This window comes from Hibiscus syriacus, unplaced genomic scaffold (genome assembly GCF_006381635.1).
Source record: "Hibiscus syriacus cultivar Baekdansim isolate YM2019G1 unplaced genomic scaffold, ASM638163v2 tig00117012_pilon, whole genome shotgun sequence".
Taxonomy (NCBI): domain Eukaryota; kingdom Viridiplantae; phylum Streptophyta; class Magnoliopsida; order Malvales; family Malvaceae; genus Hibiscus; species Hibiscus syriacus.
This window is the reverse complement of record NW_024063524.1, coordinates 914,597-937,108: the sequence shown is the minus strand read 5'-3', so window position 1 is coordinate 937,108 and position 22,512 is coordinate 914,597. Positions and strand designations below refer to the sequence as shown.

General features: G+C 35.6%; 2 protein-coding genes and 1 pseudogene across 2 annotated transcripts; 1 reads left to right on the top strand and 2 right to left on the bottom strand.

Annotated features, from left to right (window-relative positions):
- The first annotated feature begins 3,739 nt into the window (after positions 1 to 3,739).
- On the top strand, positions 3,740 to 5,994 carry LOC120195410. Its single transcript, XM_039197448.1, has 6 exons — positions 3,740 to 3,918; positions 4,014 to 4,097; positions 4,179 to 4,263; positions 5,318 to 5,406; positions 5,559 to 5,670; positions 5,746 to 5,994. Exons 1-6 carry the CDS (start codon positions 3,880 to 3,882, stop codon positions 5,964 to 5,966), a joined length of 630 nt encoding a protein of 209 aa, XP_039053379.1. The 5' UTR covers positions 3,740 to 3,879; the 3' UTR covers positions 5,967 to 5,994.
- Positions 5,995 to 6,709: 715 nt separating this feature from the next.
- LOC120195345 (60S ribosomal protein L8-like) lies at positions 6,710 to 10,176 on the bottom strand. Its single transcript, XM_039197405.1, has 4 exons — positions 10,087 to 10,176; positions 8,198 to 8,447; positions 7,628 to 7,721; positions 6,710 to 7,214 (listed from the first exon to the last, which is right to left on the bottom strand). The coding sequence occupies exons 1-4, from the start codon at positions 10,174 to 10,176 to the stop codon at positions 6,872 to 6,874; spliced, it is 777 nt and encodes a 258-aa protein (XP_039053336.1). The 3' UTR covers positions 6,710 to 6,871.
- An 8,591-nt stretch (positions 10,177 to 18,767) lies between these two features.
- LOC120195344 lies at positions 18,768 to 22,299 on the bottom strand (annotated as a pseudogene).
- Between the last annotated feature and the right edge of the window lie 213 nt (positions 22,300 to 22,512).

Below are 22,512 nucleotides of genomic sequence, written 5' to 3'. Positions count from 1 at the left end.
AAACAAATTGTGTCATATTCTTCTTAATTTTCTAAAAAATATAGAAAATGCTAATATTATTTCAATTAAAACATAAGAAATAATTTCCTTAGCACAACTAGGGAGTTACTTTCTTCATTAATTAGAAATAATAATAATAGACATTTTTTGTTTTTTTAATTACTTAGAAACCGAACAACCTTCTAATATTCTGATTGAAACATAAGAAATAATTCTCTCAACACAACTAGGGAATTACTTTCTTCTTTAATTAGAAATAAATAATAATGATGTTTTTCTCTAAAAATCTTTTAAAAATATTTTGAGGATTAAGAGATTATAAATTCGAATTCTTAAATTTCTAATAATAGGAACAATAGTATAATTGACGGCAATGATTTTGGGCGCTGCGGGGGTGCTAATTCTTCCCCGAGCGTAATTGATTCCCAACCCATAATCTCTTAAAACGCAGACCACTCACGTCCTTTTAAATTTTTTATTAAAATTATTTTAAAAGGACGATTTCTCAAGTATTCGACCGACCTAATCTCAAAGGTCGATGGTGACTCTAACCTTTTCCAAACATTTTTAAAATTTCCGTCAAACACACTACTCCCATAGCCTCGCGGAGTAAAAATATTCGTGATGACACCCACATTTCATTGAATTTGATAATATTATTTGTAGGAGGTTATTGCATGACATCCAAGCTGCTCATATAGTATTTGGCTATTAATACATCCACATGGAAGCCACCACTAGGGGTGGATAAAGTGTTTAACGGGTAAAATGAAGACAAATTATATCATATAAAGCACATTCAGGAATGTAATTGCCGATAAACCAGACAAAAAATAATAACAAACCGTCAAACTATCTGATTCATGTAGTCCGGTTTAAAATGTATTTGGTTCTTTACTTTTTTTTTCTTTTGAAAAATGGGTATTTTGTATTAGCAATCAAAGTACACCACCCGTAAGACCTCATTAAAAAAACCCTCCTAAACCTAAGTGGAGGAAAAAAAGTGAACCTAAGGGTGGGAGAAAGATACAAACATGAACCCTGTTATATCAAAACACAAGCCGAAAACAACACTACTAACACAGCCCGTAAGTAGCTACAAATAATGAGCTACATACTGCCCCCTGATTAGAAAACATAAAATGAACAGCACACATCCAAGCACAGAACAAACCCAGCTACAATCTTCGAACAACCATAGATCAGTAATCTATCGAAGTAACCTATCATAGATTACTGGATGCAAAGTCACATTCAGGAGAATCAATACCCGAACATCAACGAAAATATGCCCCAAACAAGAGCCACAAACAACTTGAGAAACTGCCACCTGGAAACCGGTTACAGGAACAAATTGAAGAAAGCCCAACTGAGAACCAAACGCATACAGCAAACCAGTGAAGTGAAGCTTAACAACGAAACAATACAGCAAAGAAACTCCAAACTGCAACACCGGTCTCTAACAAGTCCATAGCAGAACTAAAAACTCCTAAAATGAAATGAATAATCACAAAAGAAACCCATATGCTTCACACCCGAATTCCTATCAGTCTGCTTAGAATAGCTGAAACTTCAACTATTGGAACATCTAATAATTTAAAATTATTAGAGAATGATGGGGACAAACCAATAAAGGTTGATTCTCAAAAAGACCTACTGAACCCATGCTATCAACCACCCACAGAAGAGACGACCCCACAAACGACACAATGGGCACATCCAATAAACAAATACAGACAGCCACCTTAATTCCCACAACAAGAGCTGCATGCGGAAACCCACTTTTCAGGGCACCATCTTCACATTTCTTAAAAGAGTTTCATTGAAACTTTCTTCGATAAAGTTTACCTTGTACCCAACAACTGTAACAAACCTTCCTGTGACCTGAGAACCTTCTCATCACCGACTACGGCTGAATTCGCCGGTCCAACACCGACCGGAGTCCATTAATGAATAAACCAGGCAATACACACAGTAGCGTGCAGAGGAAAAGAACTATGAGCAACACCACAGAACATAAATCTAATCAAGGCAAACACCAGGCAACAGCAACACCAACACACAATCAAATACATTAGCTCACCGAAACACAAAAACGACAGCATCCAATACAGCAAGGCCAGGAGACAACCACACCACCCACTAATAGAACGAGAAAAGAAGATGACCACCAGAAAACAGCTAAACACCCTTAAGCTTAAGCCACAGCAGAACAAACTAACAATAAAAACAACCTACTAAAAACTGACACTAAAGAGCTATACATGAAACAACTCCAGCTCCTCTAAAAACCGCTGCAAAACCTCCAGACCAATGCCTTAAACCTCCACAACCCCGGGCAAACATACACCAAACTCAAGCACTTCTGAAGACGCTGATCCAAGAAACAAACACTAGCATAACCAACGACAAAAATGGATCCAAACCTAGATCATACTCGACTCCTCTTCAAGACATAAACACTCTCACAACCTCACCAAAGCGACCCACTGTCAGCCATAACCTTCTCAATGAAGAGAGAGAGAAGGAAAATCCACGAACAATGAACCAGATTCCGATTAAAGACCTAAAACACTCTCCCACAACTGAAATTATCAAACGAGCCAAAAAACTGGTTCACTATGGCAATTACACAAACGGCTTAAAACCAAAAATAACTATCGCGAACTGATTCCATAAGCTGACAGGAAACGCACGCAGAAACTCGTAACTATAAAACTAATTCATACAAGAACCAAAACTCAAGCAACGATCCAGCAAACAAATAGAAACAGGAAATCACAGCTGGTATTCAAAGAAGCGATCTCACCAAACTAGAAGAGGACACCCAAACAATCGAGTATCAAATTTGGGGACGAGAGCCAAAACAAACCAAATCCCCAAAAACACCAGGGCTAGGTCGACCAAACTCAGGTACAAAAAAAAAAACAAAAAGAGAATCAGCATCACAGTAAAGGCTTTTGAGAACTAGAGAGAAGCGGACAGAAGAATCGTGAAATAGCAAGGACGGTGGTGGAGGCGACCACCACCGCCCAGGACGAACGAAAGAAAAGCCAATCGACCAATGATTATAAACTGTCTTGGTATAGCAATTTGAAAACTTTCACCTTCAGTCGAATTTATGAATGTTGACAAAGGTAGGATTGAGTTTGGAACCACAAATTGTGATTGTAAATTACATAAAAAAGATATCTTTCTCAGAGTGAAATGACAAATACAATGATGCATTTCCTTCAACTCATCATCATTCAGCTTTCGACTTTATCAACTCTTACATATGCAAAACTGTCAACATAGGTCTCACATCCTCATTTCTTCTCTAAGAAATTCATCACTTCAACACTAAATACAAGACAAATAGATTCTTATTAAAATTATACTTTTACAGTTTTACCCCTCTTTGGTAAAGGAAGTTTCCTAGAAGGCTAGGTGATTTCCATTATTTAAACTAAATTATTAAATTTAGTTTAATGCATCAAAAATACATCTTATTAAAATTTTAACCCTTATTTTTATCTCGACTTTCTCATACGAGATATTTAGCTTTTTCCCTATAATTATAAATTATAATAGTAGAGAAACCCACGTCAGTTACTTCTATGGCAAAGAAAGGATGGATGTGTTTAATTTTGACATACTAATAGCTTTATAAAGATGAAATAAGATTAAATAACATCAAATCAAGGCAGAAGGAAAACTCCTGAATTTTAGCATAGTGGAGGGACTAAACCAAAATTTGATCAATCGTCATTCATTCACTTAACAAACCCGGATTTCTTCTTCCGGTCGTATTGTCCCATTAACCCGGCTTCTGTGTAAACGAATGTGTGCGGATATTCTGTTGAAGTAATTATCGAAGAAAACTTGAAGCTTCCAGCAATGGGCGCCTCCGAATCTGCCCTCTCAAGTTCTTTATCGGTAAGTTTCCGATTTCTCTTTAAAAACTCCAAGCTTTTCGGCCGGGTTCCTTTTATAGCTTAACTTACTTCTAACATTGATTATTGGTAATGAAGAGTTCAGCCGACCAAATCACTACCATTTCAAAGCGATCAGAAACAATCGATCCCGTTTTAGAGAAGCTCAAATCCCTTAAAATTGTAAGTTTTTATTCTTTTTAGGTGATCATTTCTCCGTGAAAATTACTGGAACTTGATGGGTTTTTTTTTTTTTAATTGTAGACGTCGCCAATACTGACGACACCGCCAACGGAGGGTAGCTTAACTGACATCTTAGTAAGAAAGCCATCATCATCTTCAGCACAAGGTGTGCTTCACTTCCCTAATTTTTTGTACAAAATCCTCCCTAATTAATAAGCTTTGACAATTATTAAGAAAATTATTAGACGATTGAATGCTTCATAAGTGAAAACGGTTTTGATCTCTTAGTTGTTTTTGGGGATTTCATCGCGTATTTCTTGCTTTATATCCATGTGTCAGTGTTTATGGTTGATAACCCCAGAAAGAAAGTGAGACTGATAGCCCGTAAAATGTATACTTTGGTTTCAAATTTTCTGAAAGAATTAGGGATTTTTCTAATGTTCAATTTCCAGGGACTCCAATTCTATATCTGAAGCATTTAGTTAACATTCTGCAGCTGTTATTTACTTATTTTTTCATATTTTAATTTGAAATGGGGGTTTACTCATCGGAGGCTGTTTTCCTGATGAATGGTTTGGCTGTTAAGATCAGAGTACATCTGTCATCAAAGTGATTTTACAACTTTTTTCTTGGCCTAAGCTTACCCTAGGGAGTGGTATCAGAGTAATCCATTAGATTCAATGGCATTAGTACATGCCAGATTCTTGTTCCTATGCTTTTTTGTGAAGAGCCATAACCTGTATGCATTCTGTAGCTACTCGGAATGCCATTCCCAATTCAAGTCTCATTAGTTTTGCATCCAATTGTTCTCGACTTTGCATTCATTAAAGACTTTTGTCTACTTGTTTGTCTATTTACTATTGTTTTAGAGATGAAATGATGAACAAAACAATGGTGCATCGGATATAGATTGCTTTCTAATCACATAGTTAAGCATCTATAAAGTACTCCGGTTGCTAATTGTGGATTATACTGAAGGGCCTAAGATAAGATTTGAAGAACTCTATAATTTTAGGGAAAATCATATGCATAAAAGTAAACTAGATGAACAGAACAAGAGAAAAATCGAAAACCCCCGACGACTTTTCAGAAATCATGGTAATCTGGGCTATATAGGTTAGTATGATCTTCAAGTGCTAAATATTTTCTGATTTTGTTCAGTGGTTGTCATAACATTTTATGCTGGGTTGAAATAATTTCTTTTTGGACTATCAAAATAGCTACTGTGGATCCGAAGGTGTTGGTGGAACTCTTCTCAATTTATCGTGATTGGCAGGAGGAGAAGGCTCAAGAGATTAGCAAGAAACAGGTTTGTAAATTTATTAGTTTGAGAATACCTGTTGCAATGTCATAGGGTGGGATTACTTGTGCCGGGATCATGAGTTTTACTGTTTCAAGTTGTCATCTTCCATTAATTTCCTTCAAATGTATACATAATCATTTGAACACGTTTCACTGCAGGAAGAGATAGAAAACAAAATAGAAGTTGCAGATGCTTTGGCAATTAAACTTCTCCAACGTTTTAATTACTCAGTTTCCACAATGAAGACAACTTCACAACATTTATCAGAAGGTAATCCAAGTTTCCTCTCAAATAGAGAGCGCAGATTGATTCCTCTCCTCTCAAAAATCTAAATTAACTATGTAGTTCACACATTGCAAGTGGAGCTTGGAGATCTCAAAGGAAGGTTAACTGAGGTCCTCTCCAATTGTGACGCACTGTGCAAGAGGATTGCTGCAGAGGGGCCTGAACCCCTTAGGTCGTCTATCAAGCCCTTTGCAGTTGCCACTGCAAACTCGGCAGTAAACCATCAAGGACATTTATCAACAAATCAAAGCTCTACATCTATACAAGACAACTTTGAGTGACACTTTAGTGTTTTACCCCTACATAATTCACATATTCTTTTACTATACACTTCTTTTGAGATTGAATATCCTTTTACTATACACTTCTTTTGAGATGAATTTTTTTCTGTATTTGCTAGGCCTGTAAACAATCCGAGTTAAGTTCGACAATTGTTGAGCTCGACTTGACTCAATTTGAAAAGTTCAAATCTGAACACGACTCAACTCCAAAGCTCGCAAGTTTATAATTATTAAAATTGACTCGAAATCGAAATAAAAAATTAAACTCGACTCAAGCTAAAAGAAAAACTTGAATTTGATTAGATCTAGCTAACAAAAACACGTACTCAAATATGAACCTTGTAATATTTTAATTTTTAAAAAAATCAAAATATAAATATTAATATTATAAATAATTTAATTTAAAGAAATTTAAAATTTTAAAAACTATTATTTTTAGTTGACCCTTCACTTTTGTGAGTTTGAGTATCAAATATTTTACTTTGGTTCGTTAGAAACTCAAATTAGTTCACTTTGATTCATTAAGAACTCAAGTTCAAGGTTTAATTAGATCTATTTGATTTGAGAGTTGAAACTCGAATAGCTCGTGATTTAATTAATTAATTTACATCCCTAATACTTGGGGGCTGCCAAAGTTTTGAATACAGATTCCAGTGTTTCATTTAACCGTTTATCAAGTTAACTATCAAACTTTTGCATTGCACGAGAGCTTTTTAGGGCCATTCTGGTCAGGACAATTCAAGTAATACAGTCCGAATTGAAAACACGAACATTGCGCAAACAACACAAAACAGAACAATTGTCTAATAATTCAAACAATTATCAAGCATAAAGGTGCCCAATACTCTTGAATGTGAAATATAAAGGCCAAAAGAACTAAAACGACAGGAAGTAATACCCCAAGGCTAAGCCTTATCAGCTTTGGCAGCAGTAGCTGCGGCTTGTCCTCTGAGCCTACCAGTCCTCCTAGCTGCAATAAGGCCAACTTTCTGTCCAGGAGGAGCATCACGCCTGACGGTACTAGCATGATCAATGTGTTGATGGTTACCATCTCTGTGAGGATGCTCAACGGGGTTCATAGCCACACCACGGACCTTCGGCCAGCAGTTCCTCTTCACCCTAAACCTGTGATAAGCATTACCAGCCTTAAGAAGAGGTTTCTCAGTCCTACCACCACCTGCAACCTGACCAATCATTGCACGACAGCCACTCGGAACAATCTTATTAGCACCAGATGGCAGCTTGATCCTGTAAAGATTACAAATCCATAATCATTTCCAAAACAACAAATTACTCCGAACTTTCAAGATTAAGCAAAAATTATCATTGATACACGCAGGAATCAACAAGAGAATGAAATTTAACCAGTGGTAGAAGATACATAACTAAACAGTACTGATCAAGCTAAAACGGGATAATGGATTGAAATCAGAATCCTTATGCTTAAGAGATGCCTTTTCAAGTTTCAATTAATTAAGAATTAAGCAGCCTTCATCTAATAATTCAATTGTAGTTCTTTCAGATAAACTAGACATACGATTTAGCAAGGATATCCACGGTAAATCTTAGATTGTACTAAAAAAACAAAACAATATAGAAAACTATGACAAAAAAATAAACCCAATCAAAACTAAAGTTAAAACAGCTTAAGAATGAGAGACCTGGTGGTGTCGTTATCAGGGTTGTGACTGATAACAATAGCGTAATCCCCAGAGACCCTAGCGAAAACCCCACGATCACCAACAATAAACAAAGCTTAGCCCCGCGTAATTATGAACGAACGTAAAATTTTAAATTAAGGATGAAATTGTAAAAGTTTATAGGGGAACTAACTCATAAAATTTTAGAGAAACAAAATATATTATTAATAAAAAATATAAAACTTCTAAAATATAAGATAATTTTAAAATTTAAGGACATCTTTTATTCTATTTCTACACGCAATCATAATTTCATTGAAAGATAATCATGGATTCTCTATCTAGAAGATCGTGACTTCGATAAATTTCAGAACGGTGAGATGGTTTAGAGAGTTTATTCAAAGAGTTGAACGATTAATCTACTGATTGCAGAGAAAACTTTTCACTTAGTCAATACTGATGGTAGAGAGAGCTTTCACTCAGTCAAATAACAGAGATAAGGCTACTTGGCAATTTTATCCAAATAATGCCCTAACAACGAAATATTATCTATCAGTCATCCTTTCTCCAAATATTATCGATTTAACACACTTTCTGACAAAGCGCGAATTATAAGGCGTGTCTTGGCAGGATTTTGTCTGAGCTGGCGCCACAATGGAAAAGTGTGGATCATGAAGTGCGCCTTCACGGGGTTCTGTCCGAGCTGGCACCACATAGCAAAGGCACATATCATGAAGCGCGTATTCGCTGGGAAATCTGACACGTGCAGGGAAGACGCGTGGATCATGAGGCGCACCTTCAATTGTTCACTTTGAATTATTGCGCACTCTATCCACCTCCCCTATAAATACCCCCGAATGCAAACATCAAACCACACTAAAATTACTTTCATATTCTCTTTTATCAAGCTAAGTAGATTTTGTTATAGTTTTTAGAAGGTAAAACTATTTTTTATTATATTATATTTATTTTATATTTAATTATTTAACCAAATTTTATTGTACTAATTATTTTGTATTATTTTTTTCAATGTAAAATGGAAGGCGGGATCATATCCCGAGATATTTTGCCGATACGGTAACAATATTGAATTATGTTATTTAAATTATTGTGATTTTTTTTTATTTTTTAGCATTAGTTTATTTTAATTCGTATAATATTTATTTAATTAGATGTATTTCAGCTATTGTTTTTGTAGGTATAGGACTCTCAATCTTTCAAACTCTCAAAATGATGTGTATTTCATCTATTGTTTACTATAATGGAGAAATTCGTGAAGATGAAACTGGCGTCTTCGCATCAAATCATTCAGTCAGAATATCTTTCAAGAGAAACATCACTCTTGATGATCTGATCACTAAAATTTCAAGGAATGTTCATGTTGGAAATACTAGAAGATTGTCCTCACTTCAAAACATATTTACAACTGCACTATTTCCGTTACAGCGTTCGATCTCTCCAACGATGATGATGTTGCTATGATGGTTGATGCTCATAATCAAAATTCAGATGATGATACAAAAATGTATGCCCCATTTTTTGACGTGTTTACGGTTCGTGGTAAGTCATTATGCTCCCACTATAGGTTAGCTGATCAAGCTGACAGCCCAACTCAAGTAATGTGCAATGATTTTAACTCGTTAATGGGAAATCCACATCCTAGTATCATCTCATCAAGTTCAATGGGGACACATTCATCAGCAACTTGTTACGATCTCCACCAAAGTGGCTCCACGAACAATCTGTACGGCAACATCGCTTCCATTTCAAAGGGAAGACATTCATCTTCCAATTTCTTTGACCTGAATATGGAGATGCACTTGACACAACAATCTCTCCAATACCATTTGACACGTTACCTACAAGTTCTAGGGGGAGGCATTCAACTACGAGCTTCTTCGACCTCAATATAGAGATGTTTATTCTTCATCCACGAGTTGGGGGATGATGATGTTGTAACGGTGGACATTTTTCTCGATGCCGACAAATGCTCTCATTTTGTGCTTCCTCGAAAATAGAAATGACTTCTCGTTCGTATTGAACCACTGATAATAGTCATCTGCAACCGAATAATGATCCACATAAATAGGCTCCCTACGGAGAATGCATCCACATCGATCCTTCAAGATCATTACCCATTCGTTGTGCTTCATAAGCCATTTGACTTATTTTTTACCCCGTTTATCGATGTTATGCAGATTGTTGAGATTCATATGTGCTTCAGGAATAGATTGTACGAAAAGAAATTGGTGGAGCACGCGATCAATACGAAGCCACTCGATAATAGCATAACATATCAGAGGGACCATCGCCATCCATACATCTAATGGGTCACTCAACTGAGGTAGGATGCAACGCCTATTTCTTCAGTAGAATAAGGAGCCCATTGAAACTAAAACAAATATATATAATTCTTATCAAAATAATATTCTAATTATATAACGATAATGAAAGGTAAATAATAAAATTTAAATACATACCTCTGTACCAGTCTTTTGATCAATGCACAGCCGAATTTCTTCCAATTCATCTGCTATATCACGGTGATATTTTCTTATAGATGACCACATATTCAGTGTAAAAAAATTAATTATATACTCAAAAAGTTATTTATATACAAACTCAATATTAAAATTACCTCAACAATAACGGGAAGACTAATGGGATTTTCACGACTGGACATAAAAAGGGCATGCGATACCACGCCCATGATTACATGAGAATGAGATATCCGCCAATAGCATTTTTTTATAATAAGTTACTCAACACATTTCTCTATACAGAGATGACAAAATCGTAGAGCCCCAATTGAATGAGCCAACAACTCGAAAATATATGAGATGACGCAACTGCATACAATGAATTTGGTTGCAAGATTTTTCGGGCATCAAGATCTCTCTTATGAGTTCCAATATGCAAGCTCGGGCAAATATTCAAGCTTGTTCCTCATAAAAATCATCGCTCAACCGTCAAAAATTTCTAACCAACCATGATAATGGTATTCGACCACCGTTGAAATTAGGCGGGATACCTCCAAGATACTCATCGCACAAGGAATGCCAATCACCATCCGCCAGACCAGAAATAATATCCCCATCTACCGAAAGCCCCAAATGTAAGGACATGCCCAAATATGTGTGTCTCTGGTCTCCACCTCTCAATCAATACAAAAATAAGGTTACATTCAAGGTTACAATGCCCTTCATATTTCGCTATGTAACCAAATTTAGCCTCAGCTAAATACGGCCAGACACGACTCGGTATCTCTAATTTAGCGTTATGAATAAATAGGTCTAATATACAGTCATTCACCTAATTAAATAAATAGTACACAAATTAAAGTATAAACTAATACTAAAAAAATAAATGAATAAAATATTCACAATAAATAAAATAACATAATTTAAAATTATTACCATATTGTAAAAATGACTCGATATATGTTTCTCATCAAACACAACAACCCGCCTATCATTTTATAATTGCAAAAAGTAATAAAAATTAGTATAATAAAATATAATAAAATAATAAACTATTAAATTATTATAATATAATAAAAAAATTAGCTTCTAAAAACGATAACTATACTTACTTAAAACTTGATAGAATGATAAATAGAATGAATAAATAGAGTGTTTTTTTGTGTGGTATGAGTGTTGGATGAGGGGGTATTTATAGGGAGGGGGATGGGGTTTGAGCGATATTTAAGGCATGACGGTTAGGATTTAAATGCAAGGTGTGGATTATGATTTGTGCCTTCTGCCACATGTATGATTCCTAGCAAAGGCGCGCTTCATGGTCCGCGCTTTACCACCATGGTGCCAACTCGAATTGAACCCCGCGAAGGCGTGGATTATGATCCATGCTTTTCCACCATGATGCCAGCTCAGAAAAAAAACTATACGAAGGAACGCCTTATGATATACACTTTGTTAAAAAGGGTACCAGACATGTAATATGTTAGGATTATAAAGATGCTCAAATTGATAACAACAAAAAAAACAAAGGGTTTTAAATGATAGTGATTAAGGAGAACAAAAAGATAAGACAATTTGACTCAAGTATTTAAAGTGGTTCGACTTATCAACCAAGTATACATCCACCACCTTAGCTCCTCACTAAGGATTTTTTAAGAAATTCACTAATTTGTTCTTTCTTTTTCAATGATAAAGAGATAACCTTTACAACTCCCTATCTTTTCAATGGCTAAGATAGAACCAAACCCTTTACAAAGGAAAAAGAGTGTAAACAAATAAACCTCTAGAAATGAATGTGTTTACAAATTAAAAGCTCACAAAAACACAAATATTTACAAGAGAATTGAAACTAAGAATGACAAACTCTTTTCTTGTGTTTGATTGCTTGAATAGGTGTTCTAACTCTTCTTCAAGTGTCTTGAACTTGTATTTATGTGTTGGAATGTTGTTGTGGTCGTTTCTAGCCGTTGGAGGTTGTTTGGAGCCTTTGGAGATCAATTTTCGTGCAAAATAAAGTTACCCAGACCAAAGGGTATCAGTACTCCTAAAGGGAGAATCGGTACTACCTTCGTTATATTTAAATCAACTAGCCGTTACTAGCCGTTAGGGCCTTATGGTATCGATACTATGCCTTTGGTATCGATACTACTATACAAAATAGTATCGGTATCCCTTTGGGTATCAGTACCATTTTTGCATTCTGGAATCTGAGCAAAACTGGTAGTATCGGTATTACCTAGTGAGTATCGATACTTCACTTACCTTTGGTATTGCTATCATGAAAACTTTGAATAAATTCAATTCAAGTCCAAAAACATTTTGCCTTAAATTGTTATATCAAAATATAGTTCAACAATCTCCCCCTTTTGATATAATAAAACATTTGAAAAATTGTTTTTGGCAAAACTCCCCCTTACTAAAATGTTTAATGAAAAAGGTATCAATTGTTGGAAAAATATGTGAAAATGTTCAGCTCATCCTTTTTCATCAAGAAATTGAATTTTTCAAACCAATACTTATCCCCCTTTTTGTTAAATCAAAAAGAATTCAACTTTAAAGTTCAAACATAACATTGGAGAGTAAGTGATAATTTTTACATTAAAAACATTTGAAAAATCAAATCTCCCCCTCAAAAAGTGCATTCCAAACAAAATTTAGTTTTAAAATCTTGACATTTAAACAAAATTGAATTTCAACAAATAGTAAAAAAATGTTAGTAGCTCATGGAATTCAATATATCAAACTCTAAAATACTTTATGCAATACAAATAGTTGAAATTAAGTACAAATGCATAAAGCTTTAATTTTAGGTCAAAATTTTAAAATTTGTAAAATCAAGCATTTTAAATGTTGATATCAATTGTTAGAGAGATATCGTTTGCATTAAAATCAATTTTGACCAAAATTCATTATGATGAACAAAAAAATAATGAAAATATTAAAACTTTAAAATGTTCAACATAACATCTTTTTTGAAATTAAGTACAAATGCATAAAGCTTTAATTTTAGGTCAAAATTTTAAAATTTGTAAAATCAAGCATTTGAAATGTTGATATCAATTGTTAGAGAGATATCGTTTGCATTAAAATCAATTTTGACCAAAATTCATTATGATGAACAAAAAAATAATGAAAATATTAAAACTTTAAAATGTTCAACATAACATCTTTTTAACATACATGAGATGAAAAACATCAAATCATTAAAATCAAAACTCATGCATGCTTAAATCAAAATTAGCAACCAAATAATCAAAATAAAAAACATTAAGCTTAGAGGTTACCCATTCTTTTTTTTAGTGTGGCTACAGCATCTTGATTTCTTCATTTTCATCACCATTGCTCCCACACACCTACAAGAGACATTTAAGTAGATTTTGGTATCCAAATTGCTTTGGATCCTTGAACGTTAGTTTCAATGCCCCTTGTTCCCTTAGGAACCCATACTTTTCTAATTTTAAAACGTTTTCCTTTCTTCAAAGGACAATTATGTTCCAAATGACCATAAAATGGCAATGTGAGCATTTTGCCATTTTCAAACATAATGATTTGTTTTGAGAAATTAATTCTTTTTCTTTTGTTAAGTTCTCAAGCTTAAATTTCAAATCAAAATTTTCTTTTTCTAAATCATTGATTTTAACTTTTGAAAACTCTAAATCATTTTTCAAATTTTCATTTTGATTTTCAAAATCAACTTTGGCTTTCAAATTAAATCATTTTCAACTTTAAAATTTTAAATTATTTCTTATATTTGGAATTCATGGTCTCAAATTCCAAATACAACTCATTATAACATCTTGTAACTCATTAAAAGAATGTAAATTTAAATAATTTGAATTAGAAGATACCTCGGAATCATCTTTGATGGCCATGAGGCATAGGTTGGATACTTCATCTTCATTATTGGAATCATTTTCATCACTCCAAGCTGCCACAAATGTCTTTTTATTTGATGATCCCTTTTTCTTTAGGAGTGGGAATTTATACTTGACATGCCCATTTCTTTGACAATTGAAGCACACCGGGGGATCATTCTTTTTGGTTGATTCATGCTTCACTTCCTTGGAAGACATGAATCTTTTGAACTTTTTGAAGAGCTTGGTCATCTCTTTTCTTCATCATCGTCTTCATCCACCTCTTCACTTGACTCTTGATAGCTCTCATTGGTGGACTTGAAGGCAATGCCTACCTCCTTCTTATTATTGTTTTGCTTCTCTTCATATTCTTCATCTTCCTTCACCATCAACTCATGAGTGAGTAGAGAACTAATTAGCTCATCGAGAGTGAGAGACTTTAGGTCTCTAGCTTCGATAATCGCCTTCTTCTTGCCAAGACTTTGGAAGAGAGTATATCATCTTCCTCACTAACTTCTCATTGGAGATAACTTCTCCAAATCCTTTGAGACCGTTGACAATCACGAAAAATCTATCCGTCATAGCTTTGATGTCTTCATCGAGTTTCATCTTGAAATTCTCGTAGCTATGGTTGAGAAGACTTATATTGGTTTCCCTCACTTCATTGGTTCCCTCATGAGTGACTTGGAGCTTATCCTATATCTCATTGGCATTAGAACAAGAGGAGGCTCTTACGTATTCATTCGGGCCTAATGCACAAAAGAGGACGTGCATAGCCTTGGCATTGAGCTGGAACTTCTTCTTCTCTCTATCACTCAAATCGTCCATCTCGTCGGTTGGAATGGTGTATCCTTTAATGATCGAATTCCAAGCTCCTAGATCGTTGGCTTGAATGAAGAGAAGCATCATATTCTTCCAATAGGCATAATTTGCTCCATTGAAGTAGGGTGGCTTATTGACCAGTTGTGAATCTTCAATGTAGTATGCACCGAGGTTGAAGCCATTTCTTCTCGGTTGTGTCGGAATTGGTAGAGATTTTCTAGGGACGTCTCAAGGTGGTTAAACCTTATAAATGAGTTAGGCTCTGATATCAATTGTTAGGATTATGAAGAGACTCAAATTGACAATCAAAAAAGAGTAAATGAGTTTAAATGAAAGAATTGAATTTAGGGAGTAAGGAGAAAAAAGATAAGATAATTGACACAAGTATTTAAAGTGGTCGACTTATCAACCAAGTCTACATCCACTGCCTTAGCTCCTCACTAAGGATTTTCTAATAAATTCACTAATTTGTTTTTTTTTTTTCAAGGATAAGAGATAACCTTTACAACTCTCTTTATTTTCAATGGCTAAGATAGAATCAAAACCCTTTACAAAGGAAAAAGAGTGTAAACAAATAAACCTCTAGAAATGAAGGTGTTTACAAATTAAAAGCTCACAAAACACAAATATTTATAAGAGAATTTAAATAAGAATGAAAAACTCTTCTCTTGTGTTTGATTGTTTGGATAGGTGTTCTAACTCTTCTTCAAGTGTCTTGAACTAGTATTTATGTGTTGGAATGTTGTGGCCGTTTCTAGCCGTTGGAGATAAATTTTCGTGCAAAATAAAGTTACCCAGACCAAGGGTATCAGTACTCCTAAAGGGAGAATCGGTACTATCTTTGTTATATTTAAATCAACTAGCCGTTGGGGCCTTATGGTGTCGATACTATGCCTTTGGTATCGATACTACTATACAAAATAGTATCGGTATCCCTTTGGGTATGTTCAATTGATATCGATATTGTAAGAACAATATCGGACTCAGGACGTCGAAAAAAGTTAAGATGGAGGTTTTCGAAAAAAAGTCAAACGCCGGTCAACAGTCAATAGTCAACGGACAACAGTCGCTTAACGGTCACGGTCAGTTCGGGTCGGGCAGGCAGGTCGGATCGGGTCGACTCAATTTCAAGCAAACCCACTAGGCGGTGGAACTTCCCCACGTGCAGTGACGGCGGTGTAGGCATCTAAAGGTCGAAAAAATTCTGAAAAAATTCTGGAAAAATTCCTACGTACGTTTGAAGTGGTTTTGAGACATTTATCAAACTCGGTTCACAGCGATGAACGACAGAGAGCTCGATTTCGAAACGTCGAAAACTTAACCTTCCTCAACTCCTCACACGCCGGCGACAACGGAGACAAGATAGACACCGGTGGACTGGGACAATGCAAGGAATACAATGGTACGGGAAGTGTAAAAAACGGAGCAATGATCGGCGACAAAACGTCGATCAAATATTTCCTTCTATAAGAGAAAATATTGAAAAGAGAGAGAAAAAGAGAGTTGATTTTTTGGTTTTAAACCCACATATATGAAAATTGTGTAATTACACTATATGTCCTCAAATTTAATATTTTCCGAATTTAGATTCGAATTAATTAAAATTTCAGTTTAATCCTTAGAAAATTTTCAAAAAAAAAAAATTAGGCGTGTGACATTGAGAGTATGAACCTGCCGTTAATAAGTTAAACTCAGATCAAACTGGTGCGCTGGAAAGTAAGTTTCGGAACAAGAAATTTACCAAGTACTGAAGAACTCAGATGGGAACCGGGCACCGGGATCGGATGGATTTAACTTCAACTTTCTCAAGAAATTCTGGTCAGATTTAAAAGAGGAGACCCGACTGTTTTTTTATGATTTTATAGTGCTGGTAAGCTGGTCGGGGCTTAAATCATTCTTATATTCCGCTAATCCCAAAAAAAAAAAATGAACCCAAAAGTCACTTGAAGATTACAGACCCATAAGTCTTATTGGGGGATTTATAAACTGCTAGGTAAGGTGTTAGTCAACCGTCTCAGACTTGTTCTGGGTTCCTTGGCTAGTAACTCTCAATTCAGATTCATACCGGGAAGATAGATTGTTTGCTAATCGTGAACGAAGTGATCGACTTGCTGGGGAAAACCGACAGATCGGGCACGGTGTTTAAAACAGATTTTAGGAAAACATATGATACGGTTGCTTGGAGTTTCTTCATGCGGATTATGAAAGAAATGGGCTTTGTAACTCGATGGTGTTACTGTATCTCTTCGGCCTCTACCTCTATCCTTGTTAATGGATCCCCTGGAAGTAGATTTTAACTGACGAGAGGTCCTAGAATGTTCCCGATTCATGTAATGGGAAAGGTGGAGATTTTAACTTGAGAGATAAATTCCAACTTCAGGTTGGAGATGACAAGAGAATCAAGTTTTGACAGGATATATGGATTGGTAGCCGGCCCCTAATGCTCGCTTTCCCAGAATGTTTGCTTTTGCTTCGGATAAAGGGGGGAGGGTCGCTGATTTCGGCTCCAAATTAGCCTCGGGTTAAAGCTGGTCTATCTCGTTCAGGAGGGACCCTTTCTATTGGGAGAGGGCTCAATGTACTGCTCTGTTCGCTTTCTGAATAATTTTTAAGGTTCGTCTTCCGACTCGGATCGTGTAAAATTACTTGGGTCTAGTGATGGGATCTATTCTTCAAATCTAACGTTCTGTCTTGGCTCACCAATGGCTCAACAGATTTTAATTGGAAGGATATGTCTTGGTTGAGGATTGCTCCTATGAAAATTGAGGCCTTTGTTTGGCGGGTCCTTCATCGGAGAGTACCGGTTAGATTGGAACTTGTGAAACGAGGAGTGGTTTTGTCGTTGAATAATTGCTGCCCCCTTACTCGAAACACTTGGAAACATAGATATCACCTGACGTTCCTAGAGATTGTGGGGTCCCTTATCGTACTGTGAAATGTCTCGTTCGTTTCACCCAATGGTCTTAAAATTTGCCTGCGGGTCTGGATGAGTGGAGAGCTTCTGACCTCTCTCCCATGGGTTTTAAAATGCTGGTAGTGAGGCTTGTTAAGTTTATAAAGGTGGTCTTTGAGTGGGTTTTAGGGGGCGGATTGCTATGTTGAAGGGTAATTTGTCGATGTTGTAATTGAGTAGGGTGCACTTTTTTCTCCTCTAAGCTTAGAGAGATTTTTTAACGAGGTTCTAATAATGCTTGCTTTTAATAAAACTACTTTACCTTTCAAATATATATGTCTTCACGACTTCACATATCTATCAAGTCAATATAAACATGATTAGCCAACTCCAGTAGTAAACTATCATGATTATCAACATTTTAACACCAGCTAGTCTTCAATGATCATGGCATCTCATCAATAGTTTTATAACGATCATCAACATTTGTAGCTGAAGGCTAGTCTTCAATGGTCGAGGCATCTCATCTGTCTTTTCAGTTTAACGATATGGATTATAAAAGATATTGTCCCACATGTTCTTGAAAATTAAAATAATAAAACGTCAATTAGTGATGCATTAATAGTTTGGGGTTGGGACAAAACTTAGGAGTGAGATACATAAAATGATCGTGTTTCTGCAGAACGTTATGATCTTAAGTTGAAATTAAATTGTTGTGATCATTGAAAGTCCGTATAGAAAAGATGACATTTTAGACATTAATTACACCAGATTCATGTTCTAATAGCACAACAATCTGCATTCACACACTATGGTTCGGTTTTTCGAAAGCAAGCAATGGCATACTCAAGTTCCCTGCACTTTTCATTGTGTTACACTTTTTAAGAATATCCTCTACGAATTTGCCTATGTAGAGCACTAGTCCCACCTCAGTTTACTGGCTGGTTATCAAGTCAGCTGGAACAAAGCACCGGGCATTACAGTCCAACAGGCGGTTAGAGCGAGATAGCCGATCATGTATTTGAAGCACTTAAGGCCATTACTTTGCACTGTTCATCATGGCCAAAAGCTGAGCTTCTTTCTTGTCAAGAAGTGCAGTCAACCTCACGTTCTCTTCATAAGCTTCGAACTTCAGCCTCTTTCTGCTTTTTCTCGCCCTCTAGCTGTGTGTCTTTGCAATAGTCTGGTTCAGAACAATACTAGAAGTTATTCCATGAATAAGATACAAAAAAAAAAGTTTGTGTACAAAAAAGATACACAACAGTGTTGAATACCACTTCCATCACATCCAACCATTTATTCAGATGCAAAACATTTTTTGCACATGAAAATAGTTGCTGCTACCATGCACTTCCTATCAGATTCAGGACTATAATTACATGCCCTAAAATTGCAACACTAGTAAAAAAAGACATAGGACTCCTCAAATTGAACTCAGTAGCAGAAAACAGCATGAGAATAGGCAACCTAGCTTCAAACAAACACATCATTTCTGGTTGAAAAGCAATGATGCAAAGAAATATCCATACAATCTATATGGTCTGACGCAGATATATCCAAAAGAACAATGTTAATATATTTGCTGAGCATGCTGAAAATGGTTCAAACATTCAAGAATCAAAGAATAAGTGAAGATCACAGAACTCAAAGATCATACTGACCGTTCAAAGAGCCTCTCAATGGTTGAAATTGCTTCTCTGATGAAAGAAGGGTTTCTCTAACGCTAATGAGACTACTCACATAAGATTTCAGGGACTCAAATTCCTGCTTCACACGGGAAAGCTCCTGTTCATTTTCAGCAGCTCGTTGCCTCTGTCTAGAAGTTTCTTCGACCAAGTCCTCAACCCTCAGCCTCATTTCATTAAGTTATTTGTAACCCAGAGCAAACCTTTCCATATCTTCTAACTTTATAGACATATTCTCGACTTGGACTGCCTTCTTTTTAATTTCTTCCTGACCTAATGTTACCTTTTCTTTCTCAAGAGCAGTTTCAGATTCTGCCATGATGACCCTCTTAACAAGAACTTCCATTACATCCGTGACCATTGCACAGACTTGATTAATTCTCCAATATAGGCTCCATTTTTTCATCCAAAGAACCTTGATGTCTACTAATTCCATCCATGTTTCATCATCCAAACAATCAAATGAAGAGAGATCAACGCTCCTTGACCAGCCAGAGAGCGGTGTACCTTCTTTATCCACAAGCCCCACTCCTTCCAGTTCTTTGATGCCACATGATTTATGAGCTAAATCAGGAACAGCAATTACTCTTGCTTTAGATTTCAGGTAAGTCAATAAAGTTGCTGTAGTTTTCACCCTTCGCCAAAGAATATCTAACTCCTTTTTGACTCCTCTGACCCTCTATGCAACCCTTTACCACCATATTTTGGCCTGTAACACTTCTACTTGGCCTTGGCATTTTTCAACCTCCTGCTTCCACAGTTCATGAGTTTCACTAAGCTGAGACGGAAGAGTTGAGAAGCCCAGATTGTCCTCGGCTGCCCCCCTTTCCTTAGTTATGAAAACTAGGAATCAGAACATGAAGGCTTAACGAAATACAAACTAGTAACCAAAAACACAAACAACAAAAATGAAAACAGAACATATCTTTGTTACAAAATGAATGGGTTACAGAGCAAGATGGGCTAGTAGACGCCTTGCTAAAACCCCAAACCCACACTCCACCAATTGAAAAGAAGCAAACCTCCCAATGGTACTAATTCACAAATAAATTTCATCTCACTTTGACAGTTTACACCCTTTAAGGTGCAAAGTTTCAATGCTAGCCACCAAATTAGACTCTAACATAGAAATTGCATGCTCTGACAAGATTCTAGCTCTCATAGATAGGTAACTTCCAAAATCGAGTATCATTATCGATGAAGATAGCAAGAAATAACAATGTCCAAATCCAGTCGAACCGTTTCATTATAATTATGCTAGTTCAAGATGGTATGACAACGAGAACATCTTACATTTAACAAGACAAAAGACTAGATCAAAATAATGTTTTCCAAACCCAGCATGACAACAAAACAACCAGATGATCCCACCTAAGCTAGCATCAATTTCTTAGAGATGGCTACCAAAAACAAATTTTCCCAGGAAATGTCTTGGATTGAGAAAAAGTATCTCACACCAAATTGAATTTTGCAAAATTCCTCATCCTTTAAAAACCATATCCCCCCTTGGAAGTTAAAAAATGCATCCACATCTTTACCATAATCAAACACTAATAATTAAATTCCACGATCTGAACCAAACAAGCCCTAGTAAACCACGATGGCATGAAAAAAGTCGGACAACAACAAATCGGAACCCTATGCCTAATAATCATTTGCTGATCAAGCGCCAAACACGTAAGAAAAAAAATCAAACCCCAACCCATTTAACAGAAAGGAGAAGAAACAAAATTTACGACCCAGGAAAAAGAAATTACATTTTCACCTAAAAACAAAAGAATGGAAGGACGAAACAGACCAATAAAAAACAAAAAAAAAGTTTTTTTTTTTCATTATGGAATTTGAAAGAGCTTGAGAGGGAAGACGGAGGGAAGGAGAAAGAGAGAACCTGACTGCAGGGAAACAAAGGCAATACGTGATTGACTGTAGAGGATAAAATTCCAGGGCACATGGGTTCGTCTCTTCTCGTTCTATTAAGAAAAAAAAATGGATTTTATTTTTACTTTACTTTAAATCTTTTGCTAAGGAATGTTTGACAGATGGCCAACATCCTCTTTGTCCATTATACCAAAATTGTCTTTTCCTTATAATGTGTATATATACACACGTCATCAATTATTAAATATCTTATTTTTAAAATTATCGAATTTTTGATTTAAAATTATATAAAATGATTATTAATAATAATCGTCGAAAAATTGATATAACTAATAAAATCTGAGGAAGATGAATTGTAAAAATTAACGTAGAATTCGTGGTAAATCTCTGTTTTTGGATGTGTTTCTTTCAATCTCTCAACAAAATTGTTTGATGTTCCAAGTAAGTCATTAGTTGGAATGATCATATTATTATGACAATCATCTTATTATCTAGTGTTAAAATAACCTATTTTATTATGAAATTTTAACTTTTAGTTTTGTGGTTTATTTATATTTTGATCTCGATCTTTCATTATTGTCTGCTCTCAAATTATTGATACAAGTTCATCTCAAGAAGATAATTCAAGCTCGAACTTTAAAATAAGATGTTGTTGGATAGACAATCTAAACCCCAAGCATAGATTATAAAATAAACACGCGAATTAGGAAAAAAAGTGATTAACTTTGATTGTTTTGTTTGTAATTAGAAATCAAACTTATGAAGCTATAAAGCTACAAGATTCCACTAAAAACTATAGAAAATGTCTCTTGTGTTGGCATAGCTGAAGAGGACAAATATTTACGAGCTCAAAACCAATTAGGGATGAAGAGGCCAGCAGTGAGCAGCACATCGGCCAACAATGAGGGCAGTGTTCGTATGTGCTTGCTTCAGAGTTCACTTTGTAACAAATAAGGAATCGTTCAAGGAAGGTGGTATTTGTCTGAATAAAGCAACTCGACTTCCTTTTTGCAGATTGAAGATCCTTTGTGAGCTCTGCTATGGTGCACATATTGCTACTACCTTGACCAAGAAGATAGCTCATGTTCATGGGATTTTCTCCCAATACATTATATCAATCTTTCTGAATAACATAACTGATAAGCGCAAGTTCAATCCAAAGTTGCCTATACTGGGATTCAAACATGAGATCACCCATAAAAGTGACTGCAAGAACAAAGTGAAATAAGCTCCAAGTTGTACTCTTTTGATAGTTCACCATTATCAATCTGTAGTTACAGTTCAGAATAACGTAGGA